The 25,134-nt window shown below is 47.0% G+C and overlaps 8 protein-coding genes across 8 annotated transcripts; 4 read left to right on the plus strand and 4 right to left on the minus strand.

Annotated features, from left to right (window-relative positions):
* Positions 1-477: 477 nt before the first annotated feature.
* Positions 478-2,537, minus strand: BKA67DRAFT_540287 (uncharacterized protein; the record flags this gene model as incomplete). The annotated part of the gene is made up of 2 exons (XM_046100756.1): positions 478-1,812; positions 1,893-2,537. The coding sequence occupies 2 exons, from the start codon at positions 2,535-2,537 to the stop codon at positions 478-480; spliced, it is 1,980 nt and encodes a 659-aa protein (XP_045953317.1).
* Positions 2,538-3,518: 981 nt separating this feature from the next.
* BKA67DRAFT_650036 (uncharacterized protein) lies at positions 3,519-5,161 on the plus strand (the record flags this gene model as incomplete). Its single annotated transcript, XM_046106036.1, has 5 exons — positions 3,519-4,244; positions 4,291-4,398; positions 4,468-4,575; positions 4,858-5,021; positions 5,117-5,161. The coding sequence occupies exons 1-5, from the start codon at positions 3,542-3,544 to the stop codon at positions 5,159-5,161; spliced, it is 1,128 nt and encodes a 375-aa protein (XP_045953318.1). The 5' UTR covers positions 3,519-3,541.
* Positions 5,162-7,150: 1,989 nt separating this feature from the next.
* Positions 7,151-8,190, minus strand: BKA67DRAFT_417122 (uncharacterized protein). The gene has a single exon (XM_046096789.1). It carries the CDS (start codon positions 7,975-7,977, stop codon positions 7,336-7,338), a length of 642 nt encoding a protein of 213 aa, XP_045953319.1. The 5' UTR covers positions 7,978-8,190; the 3' UTR covers positions 7,151-7,335.
* A 2,180-nt stretch (positions 8,191-10,370) lies between these two features.
* On the plus strand, positions 10,371-11,441 carry BKA67DRAFT_580631 (uncharacterized protein). The gene is made up of 2 exons (XM_046103871.1): positions 10,371-10,547; positions 10,623-11,441. Exons 1-2 carry the CDS (start codon positions 10,482-10,484, stop codon positions 11,001-11,003), a joined length of 447 nt encoding a protein of 148 aa, XP_045953320.1. The 5' UTR covers positions 10,371-10,481; the 3' UTR covers positions 11,004-11,441.
* A 1,119-nt stretch (positions 11,442-12,560) lies between these two features.
* BKA67DRAFT_580633 (uncharacterized protein) lies at positions 12,561-12,874 on the plus strand. The gene has a single exon (XM_046103872.1). The coding sequence runs from the start codon at positions 12,585-12,587 to the stop codon at positions 12,834-12,836; it is 252 nt and encodes an 83-aa protein (XP_045953321.1). The 5' UTR covers positions 12,561-12,584; the 3' UTR covers positions 12,837-12,874.
* Positions 12,875-18,074: 5,200 nt separating this feature from the next.
* BKA67DRAFT_580635 (uncharacterized protein) lies at positions 18,075-19,472 on the minus strand. Its single transcript, XM_046103873.1, has 3 exons — positions 19,107-19,472; positions 18,838-19,042; positions 18,075-18,778 (listed from the first exon to the last, which is right to left on the minus strand). The coding sequence occupies exons 2-3, from the start codon at positions 18,977-18,979 to the stop codon at positions 18,543-18,545; spliced, it is 378 nt and encodes a 125-aa protein (XP_045953322.1). The 5' UTR covers positions 18,980-19,042; positions 19,107-19,472; the 3' UTR covers positions 18,075-18,542.
* A 659-nt stretch (positions 19,473-20,131) lies between these two features.
* BKA67DRAFT_663193 (uncharacterized protein) lies at positions 20,132-20,558 on the plus strand (the record flags this gene model as incomplete). Its single annotated transcript, XM_046108138.1, has 2 exons — positions 20,132-20,359; positions 20,421-20,558. 2 exons carry the CDS (start codon positions 20,132-20,134, stop codon positions 20,556-20,558), a joined length of 366 nt encoding a protein of 121 aa, XP_045953323.1.
* Positions 20,559-21,707: 1,149 nt separating this feature from the next.
* On the minus strand, positions 21,708-22,940 carry BKA67DRAFT_684212 (uncharacterized protein; the record flags this gene model as incomplete). The annotated part of the gene is made up of 1 exon (XM_046108985.1): positions 21,708-22,940. The coding sequence occupies one exon, from the start codon at positions 22,938-22,940 to the stop codon at positions 21,708-21,710; it is 1,233 nt and encodes a 410-aa protein (XP_045953324.1).
* Positions 22,941-25,134: the final 2,194 nt, after the last annotated feature.

Raw genomic sequence — 25,134 nt, forward strand, 5'->3', positions numbered from 1 at the left:
CCAGGAGCTCAGACACGCGACAGTTGTTTTTCATCGTTCTCAGACAGCCATACGTGATGGCGACCATGTCGCTTCTTCCTCTTACGCTTCCATGGATCCGTGAAGAGGGAGGGATACCAGGTCCCCTTCCAACCACGGCTGAAATTGAAGCGGCAACTGCAGAGTTCCCCAGCATCTTTGACTCGACTGCGCGACGAACCGTTCTCGTCAACGACTCTTTTGTTGTTAAATACGGTCCTGCCGTTTTTGAGAACGAGGGTCACGCGCTCTTGCTATTAGAAAATATGGAAGTCCCCACTCCCCGCCTGTATGCAATGTATCGAGAAGGAGACAAGCTCTTTCTTTTTATGGAATTCATCGCTGGCGTACCCCTTAGCGATATATGGTCGACTCTATCTGACGAAGAAAAAAAGCACATTGTGGCACAATTAAGACGAGCCTTCGACTGCGTACGTGCGCTTCCATCACCTAAGACCTTCAGCGGGGTGCGTGGTGGTCCTTTGCCTCACCACTTCTTCTTCTCCTACCTCGATATGACAGGTATCTGCCGTTGACCCACATTATTTCTCCCGTGGTTGGCCAGGCCACAAAGACGTGAACCGGTAAGGAGTCCAACATGAGACCCTTCAACCTATCTGAGGGAGGCAACATGCTGACTTTGTCTTCCCGCGCCGGTATTTGATTTACCCAGGTAACTGAGGGTAAGGACTGGAAGGTTGTGGCAAAATCAGCACCGTATGAGTGCAATTTCGTGTGTCTCTGACTGCTTTGCCCATTATTGGATCCGAGCAGGGCTTGGCCGATCTCCTTGAGGGCGGCTTGTTCCTTTGCGGGATAATGAAATGTTCTTTCGTGGGGAATATGCAAAGCGCTGGTGAAGTCTACGCCCGCAGGTGTATTTGGTTGAATGCTCTGTCCACTGCCTGTCTGTCCGTTTGGTTTTTTGAGCGACGGCGGAGTTTCCTCAGAGCCTCGTCCAGGGCGGTAGCCAGGGGTGCCTGGCGCGACATCTTGGCTTGCAGCTACTGACTGAGCGGCAGCGGCGAAGTAGCCGTCACCACCAACCATACCAAGACTTGTGCTCCTTGTCCGGTTTTCCACCGCCAGACCGAAGGAGTTTGGGTCCCACTCGATCGACCCTCCGGGTGAATGAGCAGCACTGCGTGTTGCACCTGATGCCTCACTGGGGCTTGTCATGCTCCCAGCAATAGATTGTTGCCATGGATGGTCTGATGGCGTGTATTTCATCTGTGCATGTAGAACAGGACCCGCGAAAGGGCGCTCAACAGGGCCAAGTACACCAAAACCAGCTGTGGCGGGTCTTTTCCGTTGCAGCCCAGATACTTTGGTCTCTAAGTCGGAGTAGTGCTGACACAGCGAGAACGATGTTGCAAGATGAGAAGCCAGGTGCTCTAGAGAATATCGCAAATTTGACGGATAGGGTATGAGAGGACTCAAAATAGATAAGATAGCTACAGGGTAATGACGACTATCTTCAAGTAAATCGGATCGAGACGGCGGCGCGGAGAAGCCCCACCTTGCCGTCGTGTCCGCACGACCACAGGAAGCAGTCTTCTGTGCTAACGCCGCTGATTTCAGCTTGAAGGTTCCAGCTGGTTTCGAGAGTAATATATGTTTTGATGGGATATGAAGAACAGTCCACGAATTGTCCACGCCTATAGTAGGAGGTTGAACGTTGGTGTAATCAATAGGACTGCGACCCGGGTTGAACGAGTCTTCATCCACCATCGCATCCGTGAAAAATGGAATTTCTGAAGGGTCTACCCGGACAGCAGGTGAAGGGGTCGGGAACTGCGACCAGGAGATGGTGGCGCTTGTTCGTACTCCTTATATCTTCGTGGTGGAGGACGAGGCACTTCGTCATTGAGTACTGTGAGTAAATTCGAGCGCTTGGACATCCTATCGCCACCTGTTGTCGTTGACCTATGACTTGGTGGCCGCGCCTCTATTGCAGTGGCCAGAAAAGAAGATAACTTCGCGCTTGATTGAATTCGTGTGGGGTTGGGCCTATTTGACTTCTTTTTGGATTTCTCGTCGAAGGCGGGATCAAGATAAGGGTAGCTGCGAGTCAAGGCAATGACTTTACCGCGTTCGATGACACTCTTGATACCGTTATGATCAATGAGTGGATCGGCCTCAAGTTCCAGTTCCTGCAACATAGGGAGTACTCGGCCTTTTGCTTCAGGGCGCAAGCCAACTGGTACCCCCCAATTTGGAATTGGTTGTCGCTGTTCAACGGCATCGTGCTCTTCGAGCGCTTGCTTATTAAGAACAGGCCGAGGTGAACTTGGCACTCGTTTCTCGCCAGCTGGGAAGTAGCTCTTACTCTGTGGCATCACAGCAGGTCTTTGTGTTGTGGTGCTTGGGTTTTCCGCAGGTTGGGCTGCTCTTGACTCCTTCTTATTCTCGTACGACGTGAAGGTATGCTGGCTCTGGGCCCAAGGCACACTCTCAAGATCCGTCGTATCAGCCGATACTGAAAGCGCTGCCCGCTCAGCCCTGTAATGCTCCTTCATTATTTGAACCACTGTGCACCACCAAGCATCCAGTCCAGGTTCAGCGCCAAGCATTAGAGCCAACTCATATAAATTTGGTGTGGGAAAGTCGCGATCTGTCAAAGGGGCAGCCCAAGGAGGTTAATAGGTCATGATTGATGCAGGGTTGGAAGGGTCCGAACGAAGCTGATCATGTATAGCACTGTCGTATTGAGCATCGGCGGCATTGAAAATGCTACCTGCTGTTCCGTGAGTGAAAGTCCCCCGCAATGCCGAAGGCCTGTGACCGGTTGTTGCCATTCGCGGAAATGAGTATGAGGGCGTCCTGTCTGCCAATCCCGGCGTGAAGTCGGTAGTACTACCTCCCCGTCCAGTCTTGTTGGACTCGATAGATGCCATAGGTATGTCAGAGTTCGATACCGAACTAGACGGCGGAGAGAGGGGCAATCTCTTCTGGATAGGAGAAACGCGCTTCCTGCCGGCAGGTGACTGAGAGGACTGATCGGCGAGTTCCCGACGTGCGATATCGCGTGCCAATTGTTCCTAGTTTCCAGGCTGAAGGAAGACGGAAACGTGATGTGCGGGCGGGTACCTGAATTCCGGGAATCAAATTTTAAGTATGATTTCGTCCTTTCTCGTTCTCAAGTAGAAGCTGTGTCGTACTGGATTGTTCCAATATTGGAAAATATTATTTAGTACTGAGTTCCACCAGAACGCATAATCAGATTGGGTCATACCTCGTACGCTCGCCATTATAATACCGCTTCATAATACCAATGTACTAGGCTTCATTACTTAGCTAACTTCGGACCCGTGTCAGTTGAGTTCATCCTGTGATTTCTAATGCTGTTGCAGGGTCAGGGATATACCGTTCAGTAAGACTATCCAACATACAGGAGATGTCCCACAGCTTACGAGCATAGCATGACAAGTTAAGCACCAAACATCAAGAAATATGCAGCGATCACCTACCTCGAGATGTACGGGAAAGCCATTTATAATCCCAACACGAAAATCCAGTACCCATGAACGCGCATTCTCCAAGCGTCAGCTTTCTGTTCATCGTCAACGAGATCAATTTGAACCTAGATCTTCCGCCGACCGCGGATCGATGGGGAAATCTCCTTCCTCCTCTAACTTCGCGCGGTTTTAAGCAAGAGACCGTGGGACAAGTGTTCAGATACAGCAACGGAACGGTGACTGCTGCGACCGGATACTATTGGTTCCGCCAGAGACTTGAATTGCCAGGGACCATTGGCAGGTATGGTGCCAGGTACGATGCCTTTGGCAATGTCGTGTCGGATGAGATGGGATTTACTATCCAGGACTTTTATGGGCTGGACGAATACTCCACGACAACATTATTCAATTGTGGACCGTTCTTGCCATGTGTTCTCAGTCATGGGGATCCATCCGTAGAGGGCTTCCAAGACTTCAGCGGATGGAACGCTCTTCATTTCACTCATAAGGAAGTAATAAGCCAGGCGAGCTCAAGTGGCAGTCACACGATTGTTGCTGGTCCAAGCGCGAGCTTTATCGATGCGCTACTTCCCAGAGTATGCCAAAACAACAACCACAACGCGCCCAGGTCAAGAGGACTCGGAGGGGAATTAGGACTATCAATCGGGCTTATGGCGTTGTCACAAGGTCTTGGATCAATCGATGCCGCATTCCATAACAATGATTGGGACGGAAATTGTTGGACAGGTCAACGCCACGTATCCGCTTGTAGGTCTTCCGCAGCGCTTCACTGAAACAACTAATACTCCTCCAGGGCCTGCGGCCGATGAAGATCCGCGTGGCGTTATTGTCCATATCGCCTTAGATCCTGAAGCTGGATGGAATTCTTCCATCGAAACTATTTCAAACTTTGAATGGGACGGTATTTCAATAAGAAGCTGATGAATGGGTCTTCTGACCGATCTGCTCTGTCAACTTTAATGCGCGGCAGACCTATCTGGTGGTCCCCGCTTAAGTGATGAAGCTGCATACTTCTTGTTGGAGGACTATTTAACGTTAAATCATTTCGAGAAGGAGACTGCTCAATATATGGAGGAAGGTATCTTCTCATTCAAGAACCGAAACAAGAACCATGACTGCACTTGCGATAGTATGGAATACATTTGGGTGGCAGATTCATATATGGCTTTCCGGGCTTGGCGCTTTTCGTGCGGTCGTACCGCTATTCTAGTTAAAATAATGATTAGTCGCCTTCGTAATATTGCCTTTATTTTACGATTGGGTCTTCTAAAAAGCTGTGTGATATCATGATAATATATTCTTCATCGCAATCATTTGGAGAGGCTTATGCGTCGGAATGTGCTCTGCTTGCTACACCTAGCTTTTTATACATCCCAGTTTAGCGGGAGACAAGTTTCCCAGACTTCCAACGGTGATCCAAACACCATTGGTGTTTCGCGTTCCTCATCTTCGTCAACGCAGGCTTCCTCGTCGGGTGGGTCATGTGAAAGCCTAGGCTGCCTAGTGTTCTCCATACTGTGCTTGGTGAGACGGTTATATTGGCTGTAGAAGCCATATTAAAGAGGTCACAAGTTTATTCCCTAGCGCACGATGTTGTTACTATACAATCTTATGTATAGGCTGGTCATAACGGGCAGTCTCGCGATGTCAAGGATGTCAAATAGAATGTCTAATAAATATTAAGTTGGTTTAACTCACCAGCTGGCGACTTGCGAACTGCATGGGCTTGGTATAGCGCTGGCGAAGGGCTCTGGGGCAGGGAAGGGTGGGGGTCAGGACTTTTGAATGGGACATCTCGAAGCCAAAGTACATGGCATTTCATGCGAATATGATCAGGCCTTTGGGCCAATCACACACTCGCCGTGGAAGCGACACAGCAGTATAACAACGCATAAGATACTTCGTTTAAACATTTATATCACTGGTTGAGTGTGAATAACCCTCGGTCTTTTACTGGGACCTATTATAAATTATACCACATTCCATATAAGTCAACCTAGAGTTCAATACGAATGTTGTAGCCTCCAAAGCCAGACCGCATTCGGTTAGCACGTCCAACTCCTCCATGAATGCAATCCAGAGGGAGGTCCTTAGCAAACTTTGATGATGACCAAGAAAAGGACAGGAAGCAGGCAATATTCGTCCGAGAACTCCAGACTGCGGATCTCCTTGCTGCCGTCCTGGGTTGTTTCTAGCAAAAAGCAAAATTTGTACTTGATCTCGAATCTTGTCATATTACGAAGGGGATCACGCGATCAACCATTGTGATGAAGCAGAATGGCTCATGAACGCCAACTGTTGACGCCCTGCTCTAGCGTAGTTTGTTTGCTTTCGGTGGACAGACACCAACCCCGCCATTAGCCCTGTCGCAGACTTTCCAGCAAACTCTCAACTAGTTTCAAATGATTGCGTTTTCGTCTCAAACATGACCCAACTCTAATTAGCAAGCAGGGCCGTAGTTAGACAGTGAGTTGAGTGCACAGATGTAACCTGGAAAGCTGCATCCACAACCCCACACAATGCAGCGAAATGAGGCCATTATACCACAACGAATTTCGGCCTGCAAATGAGGGCGATGGTAATTTTGGGGGCATCTGCTGTGATCGTTTGATTGAAACGGAAAAATGTTAGCAACTGTTGACGTATTAGTATTCCACTGCTGAATCACCTGGTGTAGTAGCATAGGCGAGAGCCACTACGAGCGAAGCTTGTTGGTCGCATTGGCGTAAATAGAAGAGTAGAGCAATTAGGACGATGCATCTGAGTCTACGGCATGGTACAGTATAGTACCATAGTGCTTGACATTGAACAACGAAGTAGGTCATACAGTGCCACAATGTGATTGGGTGGTCGCTTACAGCATGCAGGCCCTAGGATGACCTAGAGTTGAGATCCACTGCCCGTTCTGGGAGCGCCAGTTACGCCCCCGGATCATAACCTGTTAGGATCGCTGCTCTAGATGGACTTTCTTGAAAAGGAACATGCTCTTGCTTAGATGTACTTTACAACTTCGATTCATTAATCACTTAATTTATCAGGAAGCTATATGTAATGGACTCCACTTCCTACGTTCTCTAAGAAGCAAGCGGCCGTGGTATCCTAATCAGGTTCGGTGAAGTTCGGCTTCATGATATCGCCAACAGCCCATCGTAGGCTTCCGAAACTGACTGCACCATGCTCCCTACCACTTAACCCCAACTTGCATGATAGAAGTTAAGAAACCACTGCGTGACCAAACTGTCCCAAGGTTACGAAGAAAGATACACCACCCGTCGTGGGTGGGATGCAGAATTGGCCCTGCTGGCTGCCGGCATTAACCTTCGGATATATTACGAGTGTATCAGTATTTGAAGATTCTAGCAACGTAAGATCACATTATCCCGCAATAAAAGGGCACTTGTTCGCATGAAAAGGCGGATTCGAAAAAGACCAGATCAGGTGTAGTTCTGCTAAAATCGTTCAAATCATACCATACCCCATCCTGCGTAACGTTGCGAGCCATGGCGATATGTATCTTTGCTTCCTTCCGTCTGAGTCAAATTACTTCACCATGCTGACTGCGGTGTGAGGCGACGCGCTCAGGAGGGGTTGGTTCGAGGCCGATGCCTGGTAGCCCCGCAGAAGTCATTACAACAAGGTCGACACTTTGAGATCTGATGCCAGCTGTGCTTATATCACAAGTTGGCAAGAGTTGGGTGTATTCCCGGCTGCCTCAGGATGTCATGAGACTTTGCGTGACAGCACATATTCGATAGAGCCGCCGGGGAAAGCGATCTTCAAAACTGGACGATGCTTACAACTGCACCTGTGTATTTGCTTGAATATCAAACCTCCACCATCATGTTACTAGCCGCTTCTGTGCCCACTGAGGGATGCCCAGCTCGAATAGCAGATGACCTTGAACTGAGTGCGAGTTCATCCCTGGAAATAGCGACGACTGCATGACAATGTTTCGAAATTCTTTTGTTGTTACCGGGGTCAAGTGAACGGACGGAAACAGAAGGCACAATTTGTCCGCCAGTTCCCCTCCCAAACACAGCTCCAGGAGACTCCACAATCTCTCGCGGCTGAAAAAAGCGAGCATCAATATGCAATCCGTTCCCGCCAAATCCGGTCCCCCGTGACCTTTTCTAAGTCCTCCTGCAACCAAGAGCGTCCTCCCCGGCATCGACTGTCTTACTAGACTTTCGCGTAAGTTATCAAAGCCGAGAGCGTTTTTGACATAGACGGCCATCATAATGTACTCCTCTGACCATCTTGCCACTGTCCCCTCTACCTTTGTATTACGTCTTCTCAGATCCATGGGAATCCCTTCTTGATAACGAGAAAGTCGCGTCTGAATCCACTCTTCAAAATCTTGCTCGCTAAACCAGAGTGCCCTAAATGAGGGCGTTTCAAATCCCAACATCCATTGCTGAGACTGCATTCTCGCGTTAACGTTGCTCCATGAAGTTCTGGCACCTTGTCGCTGTGACTTCATGGTTTTATGTCCTTAATGGGGCATAGAACACGAACCGTACACTAATAGATAATCGAGCAGTAATGATTATATGCTGCAATCTTAACTGCATTGATTTTTTGGCCTTGGAATGCGTCCAGAGTAACAATATTTTGGTATTATTACACTTGTATAGCACTTCCCCCTGGGAATTATGTATCTCCTCGTATTATGCGTTGCGTAAATTACTAGTGGGGAAAGCACGGTTTCGATCTTATTAACTTTCACTGCCAATCTGCGACGTAACGCTTGGTGCTCCCCGCAACCCTAAATGACTCGCTTTTTATCGGAGCTCCGTCAAACTCAAATCCATATTAAACAGAGACATTGTCTCTTTCGTTGCTCCCGAAGAAAACCATGAAATCGGCAAAAGAGTATTCCATACCGCATAGTACAGGATGCGCCACCGACCGTGTTTAGAGTTACCACTCCATACATAATCCACTTTAAAGGGCAATGGCAAAGTTACGCCAGTTTCGCAGAGTTTACTTACCATTTTACAGCTCACAGTCATCCGGCTTGAAAACCGAACGGCGGAGCCTATTCTCCTAGGTATATGGTGTAATCGTATTTGGGCCCAAGAAACATTAAACTTCAAAAGACTACTATAACTGAAGCATTCATGTCGTCTCATAAGGTCCAGGTTGTGGCCTATTATAGATACCGTCAGATATCTGTTATCGTATTTGATTATATGGAATAGTTTGTTAAAACTCGGTTTGATATCTAGACCATCGGGGATTTATATTAGTTGCGCTAGCTACATGTATTTCTTTAACCAGAAAGCCGAGACAAGGTTCATAACCTGCAAAACTGTTTTCCGGTTCGGTATAATAACGCTACATGGCTAGATTAGCTACCTATTACATAGCCTCACTCATTGACTGATCCAATGCAAAGCTTAGCGGAAGTCTCTTCCTCCCGTCATTCCTCGGTCCTACGTCCTGATAATCACATACCAATAGAGCCACCACATATATCGGGAGATGAATTCTGAAAAAGTAAGTCGCAAACAATTTCCAGCTATATGGTGCGGCCTCAAAATCGACGACTAAACAATATCCGAGAAATTCGAAGAATGAGATAATTGTCTGTCCCGCAAAAATAACCCTCTCCAACGCCAGTTAGAGTTGAGTACTTACGGCTTCCCTGAATTCTACTATCTGGTACGTAACCAGCTAAATGGCCCACAGGAAAAGCAATTTTTTTATTCCGGTGATTTTGCACTATCGAAGGCTCATGTATCGTCAGATGCCGGTTTTATCACAACGGGGAAAGAGCATCCTCTCCGCGCCAGCATTTCGCAACCCTCATGCCCGGTACCAAGCTCGAGTAATATCGATGAGCCAACCCGTCAACGAGACTTGGCCCTAAAGGTGCTGGCAGGGTCGAGACTTCTAGTCCATTATTGAACAACGAATTGCTCTAGGTGCAACCTTGCAAGCTGGGTTGGACGAACTGGTGATTGGGGGATGACTGGATCAGATTTATGGGACAGGATCAAGGTTTATTTTGTGATAGATGCTACTGTGTATTGTTACATAATCAATAAATGTCAGATCCTGGCGGCAAATCTAACGCTTGTATCGGACCCATCGTCGCCTTTACCACCACAGGAGATATTAAGGCGGACTTCAGTCAGAAGCCAGTCCTGGCAGGGAGAGATCTACATATTTAAGCTCCGGCTCTACTGAGGTCACCTCAGTCTCAAGTAAATTTAGCAGGATCAATAGTACGTTAGGCCGCTTTTTAAGGTACCTAGAGAACACAGCTAGATTCCAATGAGACCAGAAGGGACCAAATCGGGAGGATTATACCTCTTTACGCAGACATTGACCAAGAATCTTGGCAGATCGTAACTCTACCATATTGAGACCAATGATCGATCGTTGCTCGACCATTGGAATCGATCCTGTGAAAGAGATTATGTAGATGTCGGAAATGATGTGGGGATTACCGGCTATCACTCAACCATGATTCTAGCCAATAAGCTTTATAGCTCAATCAGGTTATCATTAGTCAACTTAATACCACCCTCTCAGGCTGGTAGCGCATAACTCCTCGGTTAACCAGTCAACGGTCTCCAACCACGTGTCTATAACAAAGTTCCGTTGATTTTGCCAAGAAGTGGCGATAGTCACAACCGTTCGTACAGTACACCAGTGACTAATGATTCATGGAGTAATACATGATTCGAGTGCGGCATTGACGAATACATTCCATCTGGGATACGCCGGAATACCGAAATTATGTCATTCGCTTACGGACCCGCCGGTTACATGTGAAGTTACTATAGATAGCCGAGGCCAGAGAGCGGGACAGTCGTCTAAGTTTAAGGGGTTTGTAATTTGTATTTATACACTCCGCCCAATATTTCATACTTGGCCCTCAAAAACGGTCTGTGAAGCACCACATAACGTAGCGCCGGCTACATATGCCCTACTTTCGTCCTATCCCCCATCCGTCTTGTCGAAGTTACCATTACTATGGAACTCTCCTCACAAAATGGCCACACGATCATGTCAAACAAGCTAGCAAGTACGCATCTCTTGGTGAGCCTGATCACACCCAATGTGGATGCTACTGAGCGTCCTGTTCAGGAATCTATCGTTCTTAATCTTTCGCAGCGGAAACCCTTTAGTGTCAGAAACTTGACTCTTGCCTCCAATCCAGCACACTCAATACGAAACTCCTGCATATCGCGGGGTCATGTGAGCCGACTGTTTGGAAGTGGCTTCGCACTATTCCGCTCCCGCCGACCTGAGATGAACAAAGGGCCTACAGTTCGAGGCGAGCGCAAGTTCTTCGGTTTGATTCAGCCCATGAATGATATTTCCGGTAAAAACACTTCATGGAAAGTGGTGTGGACTAGGGTCATGCCAGAGCGAGGATCTTGTATTCCCGAGATGGATAAGATGCAAGACAGAATTGATGAGTATACTGAGCTTATCGAACGGAAAGATAAGAATGAGATTCAGCCCGGCCGACTCGTATGGCGGAGTTGTTAGGCGCGCTTGGTATTGCACTTGTTGCGGTGGGCGACGAGAGTAGATGGTTCCATTTCCGCTACAACTTGTGCTAGTTGCTACTAAACACACGACTGTGAAACGGGCTTTATCGCAGAGCCAGATGACCACCAAAAAGTCTTCCTCGCGTATCCAAGGCTGGCGGAAGCAACGTCGCCTGCTGTCATCTTCACCAATTTGACGGACATTGAACGGTTACTAGGACGATGTCCAAACCGGAGGACTGCGGACTCATGGGTCGGACAGCATTGGACGGGGGTGTTTTCCGATAATACCAGTGTCAGATTCGGCATTAGGGTTTGAAGTACTGTACTGTGAATTCTATGGGTCTGATTTGTTTAAGTTGTCAATTTCATATGCAAACTAAATCGAGCTCAGATGAGTTGCTAAGGCGTATGAAAGACACTACAATCATCACGCGGAGATTACTGAGTGTGATTTGTCTCATAGCAACGCATAGACGTTAACGTGGGAGATCAATAAACTCTACGAACTTCCGGATGAAAACAAAACCTCGAGATACCGGTTTCTGCACCATCGATCACATAGGATGACCGCAACAAATAGAACCATGGAAGCAATTTCTGCGTCAAGCAGACCAGCATCTGGCGATCTCCCATACCTTCAGTCTCCTCTCCCAAACCTATCGTTCAATCAAATTTCAAGTATGATTTCGTCCTTTCTCGTTCTCAAGTAGAAGCTGTGTCTTACTGGATTGTTCTCATGGACTATATATCTGTCCATAAGAGCCGGAATCTGACAGCTTCCAGGAGTGACTGAAACTAACAGTCTTCGCCCTCTATCGTTTCACACCACTGGCGGAGGCCCACGGATTTCCCAAACAAGTGTTGCGCATTACAATTATTATGACAGTTGCCCTTCTCCAGGGCGTACTCCATCGTACACATACGGCTTCATGAACCAAGGTCAGAGAGTCCTGATGCCATTAAGCTACCTTTGTTTCAACATATTAAAGGACGTACACGACATGCAACAGCTGGCTTTCGCATCCGCCCACAATGAGACGAAACTAGCCATTCCTCTCAATGAAAAGTTTCCTCGCCGCTTTCTGACTATGCAATAGAAGTTTACCAACACTCAATATTATCGCACAGTTCGCGTCGGCCACCATCTTTGCAGAACAAGAACCAATATTCTCAAGCTCTCGTATCTCAATCAACCACACCATTTCCACCATTTACAGCAGTACCCACCGACAACCACACAAGAGCTTCACTTACAACCATGTACTCTGCCCCTTACTCCTCCTCTCCTCGTCGGACGTTACAACCGACTTTCTCCACGACTACCATATCACCGCCGATCCATACATCACCTACTATAACAAGCTCGCTTTTCAAGGGAGTCTCAGCTATGAGCGATCAACGTGCGCGGCCGCAAGCGTCGCAGCGCTTCGAGAGCCATTCAAACAGCGATCAATTATACCCAACCATGACAGCAGACATATATCCGAGTATGACGAATATAGGCGAACAAATGATGCTCGCGGGTAGAGTGAATTCGACATTACATGGACACCCTGCGCATAAGTCTAGGCGTTACATGCGTACAGATGATCAATCTCAGGCCCAGCAAGATCGTCCATTCTTGTGCGATATCTGTACCCAGTGTTTTGTCCGCAACCACGATCTCAAGCGCCACAAGCGGATACACCTTGCGATAAAGCCGTTCCCCTGTCCCTTCTGTAACAAAGGTTTCTCTAGAAAGGACGCACTCAAAGTGAGATATGTGCTCGCTTTCCTTGGAAGTCGTTGCTTACACAAAATAGCGGCATCGTCTTGTGAAAGGCTGTAGGAATGGGAACACCTCCCGAACTGAAAATAAGTATTCTCAGGACGAGGCTTAGGGAGATGGCGATATTTAGAGATTGTGGATGAGAACTACTTAAAGGCAAGGGACTATGGTAAATTGCAGCCTAAAGGTTAGGGTGGAGGCTGACACTAGCACACATGTATGCCCAGTAATTCTTTACACTGGAGACAAGTCGCCATCACCCCATATGTGGGCCCGTGATAGCAATAATCCGCTCGCCTGTTCAACTGGTCAACGAATTCGGGAGGTACTGGTAATGTCTCCGACGGCATGCAACCTCGTCACGGCCTGGTACACCATTGGTGCAATTGCGACATCCTAACTAATTGTGTGTGATCATGACCCATGCTCGTGCAGATCGGTTCATATGGTCTTATACGAAAGCACTAATCTTATGAAAGGTACATTGGACTTGGTAAGGTCACCCTGAAGTTCTTGAGCCATGCTTAGCGCGTTGATGGGAGACGTAGCAGAATTTCCTGTCCAAGGGTCGAACGATTAATGCCTTAACATGACTCATATCTCAGCCACGTAGGAGATCGGAGTGAGGGCCGTTGGCACTTCATGAGCGGAGATAACGTATCGCCATGATCCAAGCGGCTCTAGGGTATGTAAAGGTGCCTACTACTTGCTGCTTGAAACCTCGTAGCCGCGCATCTAACTCTAGTGAGAATAGAGACCAACATTGTTACCGTAAAGCTTAGCGTACCGATCCCTCGGGACCAATCATAGCTCTAAGCTTTGGGATTTATCTAAGCAAAGAAAAGCACAAAGGCTTTGGGATGGCACAGGGTTTGCTTAGCGAGGATAGGTAGCCCTTGTTCGTGATAATTGCGGCTAATATTAAATCCCGTTGCATTGTACCTTTCCACTTATAATAAGAGACACCTGTAGTGCAGTTCTTATCTTCCAGGGATTAGCGCAAGTTACAATGACTTGCAGGACATTAGTACGGAGACTGAGGGTACTCAGCCGGTAATACTACTTGACAATTGCCGGTGTAAGATCATTGCCTGTGGTGTACCACTATGGTAAGGTCCCTCGACACACTTCATGTAATGTAACTACTTCGTACGACTAATGATAGCTTTTAGTATTTGAATGGAACCATAATTGCTACGATAGCTTAAGTACGATAGGGTTATAGAAGCGCCTCTAGCTCTTACGATAAGCTACTAGTACCGGACTAGCTGAGTTATGTACCAAAGCATCGTGGGATCCACTCATGGTTTAACTCATTTGCGAGGCGGTATAGGTATTTCACGTCGATTCGCAGATCTCCTTGATGACCGCGCTTATAAAATAAGACCCGGTTTATGTAAGGGGTATTGTGAAGAGACAGGGAAATGGAATCTCAAAGAGGCAGATAGATAGGCAGACAGATTAACAGATAAATCTATCGTCTTTTACATTACTAACTTTTAGAATCATAACTACCTTAAGCTTATTGTCTCAATCATTCTCGGTAGTGATTGTGTTCGTATATCTCTTTTTATACCCGAGCCTTTATTAGGTGCTAGCAATGTGTTTTTACGACTAAACAGTCTGGGCATGTGGTTTTTGGAAGTCGGGATCTTTTCGTTCCTAGTGTATTAAAGAAGATCGAATTGGGGAGACCTGTGGACTGAAGCTAGTGTGGTCGACGGGTTTTAAAGGAGCTGATTGCATGATTTGTAATAACATTTCTAAAAGAAAGCATCGTATCACGAAAATGACTCGAGACATTGAGAGATGGACCGTAGAAGGAGATCGGAGTGTAACTATTGAAAAGACCGAGCGGGTATTAGGTGCGACTAGGAGTGCTTTAGCACGACTATACTGCGACCACTCTAGGATTTCGGTTATAGCTAGGAAAGTACGACTGGCTAAGCGAAGGACGAACAAGAAGATGGATTTAAGGCACTTATCATTTAGTATAGAAGAGAGGCAGCAATGCGCTTTGCCAGCGCGTGTAACTACTAGCAGTAACGGCCTAAACAATGCCTTTGTCCTCTTAAGTGCTATCTAAATTGGACTTGGTCGGAATGTTGTCATAACCGAAAGAAGACTCTGGGATACTAACTCCTAGACCTGACCCCGCCACCGATTAGGCTTAATACTAAACACTGCTTGGCATTGTTGATTCGAATGTTACGGGCTATGGGCCGTGTATTAGTTGTTAGCCAAAGCCTTTAACTATGAGCGCGACTATGGAGCTTAACCCGATTAGCTTATAGGCACGGCTGACGGCGTGCACTTCCCTAAGCAATAAGGTTTCGACGGACTGGCGAGGTGGCGAATCTGCAACTACAAATTGTGCTATCATATGGATGAAAGATTGTGTTTCTATTCTTTTTCAAGCTTTAGATGCTCGTTAATAAGATAGTTAATTGGAACATACATTGACTGCGCCTCTTACAGCTGTCGGCGACAACGTGTTCTAACCCAGCATTTATCTATATCCTGTCAAATTAGCCAGCCTAATCGGCATCATTGGTATAGATTAACATGGCCACGACCGTCTATTTACTTAATCTGGAGGCCGGCTAGTTATGGCCTCGTCGGCTTAACATTTACACGGCCGAGATCAAACAGGAGTGCCTCGAGTGGGTGGCTAGTTTCGGGGCTTTCACCTCGTAAGTATAACAGGCCTTTGATAAATGTAACTTCAGTAAGTGCTACACCGTATATATGACTGAGTAGCAGCCTTATGTCATGTTGACATGAGCTTTTGAAGATTTGCTGGCGGGTCTTATGTACCCACGATTGGCCAGAGAGCAGCTGAGTTGCGTACGGAACGCTTGGCCGTAAGTATAGATTACTGTGTGACTATTTACGAAGTATATACTGGATTTGTATACCACTTCATTAACTCGGTCTAAAATCTGGATGTTTTAGGCCACTGTTAAGTACACTTACGGGATACACGTACTTGGTTATCATTTAAGCCATAGTTCTTTAAATACATGTATTGGACCAATTGTTTCGACGATTATCCACTTATACCCCCGGCGGCACGTAACATATCCTGATGTAAGGGATATCCGTGCCCCCGTGTTGAGTATTAGTAGGAGTACACTTAGCTTCATGGTATGTTTGACACCCAAAACTTTACAAGAATAACGCCTGTGATCTCGTTTTTAATGACGTAAGTGACCGCGGCAACGCCTAGAGACGCGGCATCTTCCACAACCTTGTGGATTATTTCGTCGATTGCTTGTTTACTAACCATAGTCTTTACTGTAGCCCAGGTTGCTAATCCGCTACTAGTGAACATAGCGACCGAATAAAACCAGCTATTCGTTGTATAGGTCCAATGTAAACGGCTTCCGTTACTTTGATTGCTCTTGAATATTGTGAATAGGCTGGCCTAGGCTCCTTGTATAAAGGAGGCGTTTAATTCCTTTCCAGACTAGGAACCACTTGTAGAGCGTACTAATTGTAGGGTCGAGCTGGAAAGCCGATTAACAGAAATGACAGCTGACATAGGTACACGATTGCAAAGGTTTATACTAGCGCGTGCTTCGAGCCCCTTGACCTCCGGTTCGATTTTAGTAGACTCGAGTGTTACGGTGTCGTCTTTGTCTCTAGCTTCTAGCGGTTCTGCTAGGGTACGTGGGAAGGTAGCGCCACCTCGCTTACCCACGTAATTGCCGTTATAGCTTTCCCTATTATGTACAAGAGTGACGCTATTGTCAAAAGCAACGACGCCTCTTAAACATTTCTGGATGCCCTTGGTAAACTCGAGTCCAAGGTAATTAATGCTGTGGTATAACGTCGCCGTAGGAGGCACGGGATAGCTCGCGACGTATATGGACGTATAGCATCCGCCATGTTTGGCCGTGACGGCGGTTTGGGTGACCTTTGCTTTGCCAGAGCATAGCTTCTAGCTTAGGAGGAGAGCCTGGTATGCAAGAGTGTAGTCATTTTCTGTAACTTCGGCCCCACTAGGCTGGCAAACGTACTCTGTTGCTGCCGAGGCAGGCGAAGAGTTAAGAGCGAACAGCAACGACTTTGCGAAAAGGATATTACTGATGAAAGACTTTATTGTAATTGTCGTCGCTCTGGGCGTGTTTCAAAATCATGGACCTTGGTAGATTACGATAAAGTGGGACAATTTTTGAGTTGCGATGTGGTTTTCCAACTGGCTCATTTTGTCTCGTAGCCACTGATATATATACTTTACCTGCTATTGTCGTCACTCTTATGCTTCAGGCTGTGTCCTACCGTATAGGCTAAGGCGTGAATATTGATCTTACCAAATAAGGCAAGGTATTAGTCCTAGAACGTACACATTCTTTGATGTTAATAGAGTATCACCGTAATGAGCGGATCACAGAATATAAAATGCGACTTGCTAACTTGTACTTAATAGCAGTGAACAAAGAAGAATCCTTATAAAATCTTACTAAGATAAAAAGATCTTAACAAACGATTAGTAATCGTATCTAATCAGCTATAGGAAGCGATTTTACCACGATAAAGATAGGCTATTAAGTGTTGTTAGTTGACATGACTTAGTCATGACCCTTACAGAGGTAGGCTATTAAGTGTTCTTAGCTAATATGATCCGTACGATGTGCTCCTCTTTTGTACTCACTATCGAAAACGGATTAGCTCGAAAGTGACTATCGACGAAAGCACGATTAAACACCAGAAGAAGCGCATTCAGCTAATCGAACGAGTGTACAATAATGGCGCGTAACCCCTTAGTTTTCATGTCATAACCGGGCACGATTTCCACCCTTGCCTTTGGCGTGTCTAAAAAGCCGACCTCAGATGCCATTTCTAGTCCTCTTCGCCATATAGTCCCCAGTTTTCATCCGACGAGTATCGTATTGGTGATATTGTACCACACCAGCACGGAATGTTGGTGTGCCATTGGCGGGAAGTATCCATCGGCTGTGCGCCGAGTACGAATTTGGTTCGCTGCCTAATACTGGGACTTTGCTAAGAAGTTCTGTATAACTTCCCTTTATTCACTCCACTTATATCGCCATAGTAACGCTTCCGGACGGAATAAAAGCATATTGAGGAGAAGGCATGATTAAGAAATTAGTACCAAGAGGTCTGCATTAGTGGCAGAAAGAGGAGGATCCACTCTACGCACTAATATGGTTTATCCTACGTATACCGACTATGGGTTCCAATAATAGTCTATAACCTTTTCAACATAACAAGATTTGTCAAGCCGTGCTTACAACGACTTGTGAGAAACCAATGGTTACCGAATGGCTACGTGGCATCTATGTTTCTAAGTTAATCACCCCTAACTCAATTTAAAGCGAACGCCAGTTGTGAATGAGGGCTATGTATGTACGGTCTTAAAGCTAAATATGTATTCCTTAAATGGTGAACTGTTGGACAGCGTAGATCCTACTTGGCTACGACATCATTTTGGTGTATCTTATCAAAAATATAGTGATAGTCGAGCTCTCTAATTGTGTAGTGGTGGGTTTGATTTGGGCTGATTCAGAACCTAGTGGTGCGAGATAGCTACATAGACTTATGCTACGTAGATCGGGTTCCTCATCATATGCCCTTGGAAAGGAAAAACCAAAGCTAAGGGTGGTAATAGGTTTCCTCGTCCACTGCGTCTACTATCAGTGGCAAGTACGTCGCATGCCACTCCTCCTGAGAGCCGCTGTCGAAACATTCGGGCAGTAGCTTGACCCGCCGCGCCTTACAGAATTCCTAGTACGCGGGGTACTATCCAGCTTGGCCCCAATCAATAACTGCGGCCACCTTTGGATCAGGTCCGGATAACAGCATGATATTACAAGGAACCAGATCATCGTGTGTAAACACAGTGTCCACTTCAGGACTGATGGCAATCCCGCAACCAGCTTGAAAGTGTTGGACCGCGCCTGCGCCTTGGAACGGCCTAGCAAGTGCCGGGTGATTTCTCAGAAATATCTCGTTCAGCGGCTGTCCCCCCAGACTAACTTCGAAGTCGAACTTCGTATCAGTGATCTACATTTGATGCAGAGACGAGTGGACTTACTAACGTACTGGCCTTGTCTACCATGATCCAGTGTCCTCCAGGCATAAACCATTTGCCTGAGTTCTTTGCAAACATTTCGTCTTTCCCTCTCGTTGAGACTAGGCCATCTCTCTGCCAACGTATCGCCTTCGATGTAGGACATGTAGATGAACCGTTGACCTCCGTCTTCAGCCTAACCGAAGACTTCAGGAACGAGTACTTGGTCCTGTAGTTGCTTGTGGATTATCATTTGTGTCCTAGCTTTAACTATAGTCACATCGGCACCGTACTTTACAAGCAGTCCTAGCGATGGAAGGATCACAAGGGGCGGCCGATTGAAGTCTTCGCTGCGTGAATCGCCCGTCGATGCACCCAGTACTCGCACCTTATCCGGCGTAGGGAGCGTAAGTGCTCCTCGTTCTTTGAAGAACCTGGATTCACGAATTATCTCTATGTATTACTCTCGGCTGCAGCGGCGCAAATCGCTCAAAATTGTGAGAAGATGCAGAGGATTGACTGTAGTTGAATAAAAATCTCCTTGCGCGTTGAGACTTCGAAGATAATCTTCGAGCGGGGCTTAGTGAGTGCAAGTAACTACAAATAACATTTCAATTAAAACGTACACTAACATACCCAAATTACTTCTAGGTCGCTAACGAGCAATATCCATTGTAAAACCCTACTAAGGCGTTTCGCCGTGGTCGGCGAGCTAAGCACCAACCACCGTTAACCACTGTTAGTCAACTCACGATCCCACAGAGAGCAAGTCAAGCGCCATGTCCTACGCGCCGTCCAATATTGGGTAGTTCCCAACATGCAATCCTTTATCCGGTAACATCACGATGGAACAAAGGGGTCTAAACGGCCGGACCCAGTCATGAAGAGCTTGGCGTAATTCATGGGTTCTTGCTTTGAAAAATCCAAGTATAAAAGGTCTCAATTGTCTCGCAGACTCTATCATCACATACTCTCTATCTGAAATCACATCAATCTCAATATACGCCAACAACATACACTGCCAATTTTCACTGCCATTTCATTAGTCGTGCCATTTGCTATGCCTTCGATGCCTGCGAAGCCAAGGCTCGGTGCCGCTCCTCCACCTCCCCTGCCGCCTCCACCCCGCTGTCAAAAAGGCACCTACCCCGCCTCCAGCCCCTACGCCACCAAAATTGACTGCGACCGGACCGGCCGGGGCGTTCATGGTTGAGCTCGTGATGTGGACGGAGCGCCGTATAAGGACCACTGGGCGTATTGGGTGCGTTCGCATGTCAACTCTGCCGTAGGCGTTTTGATTCATGCCGCCGGCGATGTGATGAACGGCTTCAGATTTGAGATCAAGCGACACCATGATTTTCGAATCACCGGCAACCCTCCCGACAAGAGGATTCCGCTGCAGTGGGTCGACAAGTCGCATTTTAACGAGGAAGCCATGTTCAATGGTGGGCTATACAAGCTGGATTACTCACCAGTTTACGGGTTCGAGGCGAGTGCGTATAAGATTAAGGCTCCAGAAAAGTCCTTGAATGCTGCAAATGATAGCGTAAGCAAGCCCCTATCTCCCACCTTTTAGCCGAATATAGCGGCTGACTTGTCAATACCAGACCAAATCAGGTACGAAAATAAAGCAAAGAAATTGCCAGACTTGGATTGTCGAATCCGCCGATCGGCTGGTCAAGATCGTATCTTCAATTTGGACACTACTGCTGACCTTCATGCCATTAAGCAGTGAATGTCTATAGGCATGCGAGCGACGAGAGGACAGATACTCGAGCTGTGTGTACCTAAGTTACGTCAATGACAAGCCAACGTGTTCAGGATAAGTGGTGATTTCTCTATTGCGGGCGAGGTTGTTGGAACACCAGGTTTACTACCGATTGGGCTGGATCGGTCACGGCGTCAACCAGGGGACAAGGGGATTCGAGAGTTGCAACGTCCACCCATTTCTGAATGATAGGTCTAGCCCTAGATTGCCGTAGCTATTTCAATTCGGTATTGCTCAAGCCAGATCCCTCTGTTCTCGTGCCGTACATCAAACGCATAACAGAGACTGTATTAATAACTCTTCTCACTCAACCTATAATAACGCTGGTTGGACGACCCAGTGGATATCGAACAAGTGGGACACCTTGTCGACTGACAACGGTCGCACGTCATGAGTATCGTCTGCAATAGGTCCACATTCTAAGGTTATTCGGGCCCAAGTGCAATCTGCATGGGGTTCGATATGCCCGTGAGCACATCCGGAATCAGACTCTCTGTTTCTATGGAAGGCAACTGGCCGTGCTACCTCTTATTTCCCCTCTAACAAATCAGAATATTCCATGAAGGCATAGTACGTGAGTCTAGGACTTTGCAGGCTACAGCCCCTTTACAGGCCTTCGTACTTTAACAACGGAGCAAATCTTCAAGCACATGCGGTACAAAATTCATCTAACGCTGGTTTTAGACTGGTCAGAACCAGCCCCGCTGCTGACTTAGGCTGGTAAGATTTCTATGTTTGGGTACTGGTCAGTTGGTTGACTGGCACAAAAATCCGGAAAGCGGACCAGTAAACTGATTGACCAGTAATAATCTGGTGGTAACCTACTAGTGATTTGCCAATACCAGTTTACTGGTCATTCGGGACTCCCTATAGACGGATTTACTAGTCACCATCAACACCCATTCGAGCCACTAGCACGTAGACTGGTAAATGATAGCCAATCGCAAGAAGCATAAAAACCTTGCCTGGTAAATCTTAATGCAAACATGTTATGATCGGACATAATTCGCACCATCAATCATGTTAGTACATGTCCATTTGGCTAACATCAGGAGTGGCACACCACGAGAGTAAAGGAAAGAAAACAGATAATATAATATTCGGCGCTTAAATTCATTTCCCATTACTATACAACTTGCGTAGTGTGGACATATTTCTTCCAAGCAACGCAAGTGCTTTTTCCAGGTCTTAGTAGTATTTGTTCAACTATTTCAGCAGGAAGGGCGATAGTCACCTCAGACTCCGCATCCCATCCAACCCAAAGCGCACCGTCATCTTCGTAAATCAAAGTGACTGCATACCCGTCACCACCAACCTGAAGCGTTATGGTAACCCATTTAAAATCACTAGGCTTTGTAGACTTCCAGAAATCATCTGCTGTTTCGGCCTCGAAGACTCGCCCCCGCCTGTTCCATACAATGGGAACAGGACCCTTCGTCGCAACGCCTGCAAGCATGACGAGACCATGTGTAAATCTCACAAAAACTTCGCTGTCGCGCTCAAGAATTATTTGCGAGTGGCGGATAACATCATTAGTGGTCTCAACCGTAACCTTTCTTCGTTTGGCACCATTTCGAATGGACTGAGACGCGTTGCGCTTGCGCGAAGCTAACGGATAAGCTTCACGCAACACTATTTGTGAAGTCTCAAGTGAAATGAGTGACCCCAGCTTCATGCAATTGTCGCGCTCAGAATTGGAGGATCGAATATGAGGATTGATGGCCGACATTCGGTCGTGGTTGGGTTTTGCTTTGTGATTCTGTGAAGTCACAGAGTAACGCCTCTGACAACTTCCTGCATTTATTGCATCGTCAATGTCAGATGTCGCATCCTCTGCATTTGCCACGGTCAAGGGAAATCCAGAAATATTGCCCGAGGATCCCTCGACCGCTTTGTCGGCACACACGTTGTTCCTGGAGGTAAACTGGCCCTGAGACACCTGCTCTGTAGATTCGAGTGTTTGCAAGCGTGGCTCCACCTGCTTTTTGCCTTTATCAAGCTCGTTGTTTTCAGGCCAAATGCTGAGGTCTTGAGCTTGAGAGCCGCTAACGGGAGTATCCTGGAGATCCCCAGAGTCCACACAAGGATTGGCCAAAGAAGTAATCTCGGTCGCGGTAGAAACAAAAGGGCCATTTGTAGTGTCCAAGGCTAGGAATTGAAAGATGCCTTCGTGCTCTTCGTCGTACAGGTTTAGTTCAGGTTCCGGGAAGGAATCGGAAATAATTGAAAGCCAGAATGTTGCTGTATCTATGTCTTCATGATCACACCCAAAGAGGCTTCTGTAAGGAATTTGAGAGTTCTCAAGAAAATCCATATCGGCAACGTCAAAGATGGCAATGATAGAGATCTGGCTTTGCATGTAAAATGAATTTGTTCTACTGAATTGTACAAAGCCTAGATGGAGGGAACTCCGGATTTATATATAGCCTGAGGGCTAGACAAGACTTCCTTGACAAAAGACCTGCAACGGGCTGCCTCTGATAGGATTGAAGTGTCTCGATGAGGCTTTGCCACTACATACATTGCTGGCCAATATTCAGGGCACACTTATGCACAGTAGATTACATCACAGCGTCGATAAGAGCAGCGATCAACACTACTCGCTGGTTTACTCAATTTGATGCATGGCCGCATATGACAAACCATAGCTGTAACCAGGGGTGTCCATCAGAACGTAATAAGCGCCAGCAAGGCAGATTTTCCATGGACGTCGCAATCGCCCAAGCTCTCTCTCGAGCTCGGGGTCCAGTCATCATACGACAGAGGGTCTTGACTATGTTCTCCAACTTGAGATCGCCGGCGGCGATGTCAAGAGACGATACCGGAAGGAAAATCTCTGTAACTGGTTCATGCTTGGCCAATGGCTCCTCCTGAGTCTCGGGGGCAGCAGCATGGCAGGGACAGGAGCGGCGACCCCGACGGCAGCCTCCTAGGTAACAGGACTCCCCTGCTCCTCCCAGACCTCCTCGTCGAGGTCAAGGCGGATTTCGTTCAAGATAAAGCAGCCGGAAGACTGCTGAACTAGAATAAGGGTCTGAATAAGTTTCCTGGGGTCGTCGCTAGACCTATCAGATGCCTCACAAATAACTTGAGGACAATGTTAACAAATGATGCTTCAGTGTCGACTTCAGGACTTAAGATGTCGACGCGAAATCAGCACTACGGTGTTGTCATTGTATCAAGTTAACAGTCAAAATATGTTGGATACGACTGAGTGGAACACCCTTGTTTCGACACAGGACCACAGCCCGTGCTGCGATATTTCCTTTCACTGACGTACGGATAAACGGCGAAAAGATGCTTCATAGGAGAGCTGGCCAGTCAACCTGATCATTCTGATACGTTGGACGCATAAGTTCCTTCAAGTAACCATAATCGCTGCCCAATGAACCCATGGAGTCGCAGTTGAGACGCTATGAGGCCGAGCTTGTGAACAACACTACGGTGAGCAAGGCAGAATATGGTTATCTAGTCTCAGGTTCCGTCAAGAGATAATCTTGATAGGTCGTAGACCGTTCAACATGATACAATACAGCCACGATGTGCATAAGGAGGGCCCAATGGGCGAGCGTAGTGCTGATCGAACTCTTATCAACCAGCAGTGACTTCCTAGGAAATCATGCAGACAAGGATGCAAGAGAAAGGAGTCCATCTAGTAGTGATAAAGAAGCAAGTCGTTCGTAATAGAAGTTGCGGTGTAGGAGTACGTCTTGGTACCGCGTTGACTGAGGTACCTTCTCTAGAAGCGACGACTTCTTAGAAAACCATCCGGACAAGGGTCAACTTCAGGATTGTGGCAGTGATGGTCGAGACAGCTTATCTGGTATCGACGGCCTTCCAGGAAGCCCTCAGGAATCCCATATGATAGGTCATTGTTGTAGGACCCACGGCATCACTTATGTGGTACTGTGAATTCCTCGTAACTCATTATTGAGACTTCTGAGAGGGTTGAACTTATCTGTTAAGTCACTTTACATATCTCGCAAGCGAAGAGGTTTGTACCGACACAGGCTAATCGGATGACAACACACTATATATCACATGGGTATGGCTGGCAAAACAATAAAAAGCTCACTCGACTCTAGAAAGTTGAACGACCTTTCCTCTTTTCTTAAGTTTCACGCCAGACTCAAACCCACCATCGACTTCTACCTACCATTGACTTCTACCTACCATCATGATGACCACTCAATATTCAACCCAGAATATTCAGAATCAACCAAAACAACCCATCAACTCTGCAACCTCTGATCAGCCTCTGCTAGAGCCCGGGTATTGTGCAATTCATCACGAGATACCTTCATTTGAGACTCTGGTCCCCATCCAGACTGGGCAGAATGATGCTAGTTTGGCGGCTTCTAAATTGCATTTTCCTGTGCTCATCACCGAATTGGTCAGCCTATCACAGGATCTTGACACTTTGAAGCAATCTTTGATCAATATTCCCCTGGCTGAGAGGGGCGGTCTATTAAGATCGCTGGAGATATTAGTCCGGTGCTGCAAAAGTCTTTACACCACCAATCGATGCGAAGATGGACTAACAACGGCACGTG

The sequence above is a fragment of the Truncatella angustata genome (genome assembly GCF_020726525.1).
Source record: "Truncatella angustata strain MPI-SDFR-AT-0073 chromosome Unknown BKA67scaffold_9, whole genome shotgun sequence".
Taxonomy (NCBI): domain Eukaryota; kingdom Fungi; phylum Ascomycota; class Sordariomycetes; order Amphisphaeriales; family Sporocadaceae; genus Truncatella; species Truncatella angustata.

Bases quoted from the DNA above. Each gene is read 5' to 3' on its own strand.
- BKA67DRAFT_580631 (XM_046103871.1), top strand. From the start codon at position 10,482: ATGGAACTCTCCTCACAAAATGGCCACACGATCATGTCAAACAAGCTA. The intron at 10,548-10,622 runs GTGAGCCTGATC...AATCTTTCGCAG, and splicing joins TAGCAAGTACGCATCTCTTG to CGGAAACCCTTTAGTGTCAG.
- BKA67DRAFT_580635 (XM_046103873.1), bottom strand. From the start codon at position 18,979: ATGTCCTACATCGAAGGCGATACGTTGGCAGAGAGATGGCCTAGTCTC. The intron at 18,779-18,837 runs GTAAGTCCACTC...TCGACTTCGAAG, and splicing joins TAGACAAGGCCAGTACGTTA to TTAGTCTGGGGGGACAGCCG.
- BKA67DRAFT_580633 (XM_046103872.1), top strand. From the start codon at position 12,585: ATGCGTACAGATGATCAATCTCAGGCCCAGCAAGATCGTCCATTCTTG.
- BKA67DRAFT_417122 (XM_046096789.1), bottom strand. From the start codon at position 7,977: ATGAAGTCACAGCGACAAGGTGCCAGAACTTCATGGAGCAACGTTAAC.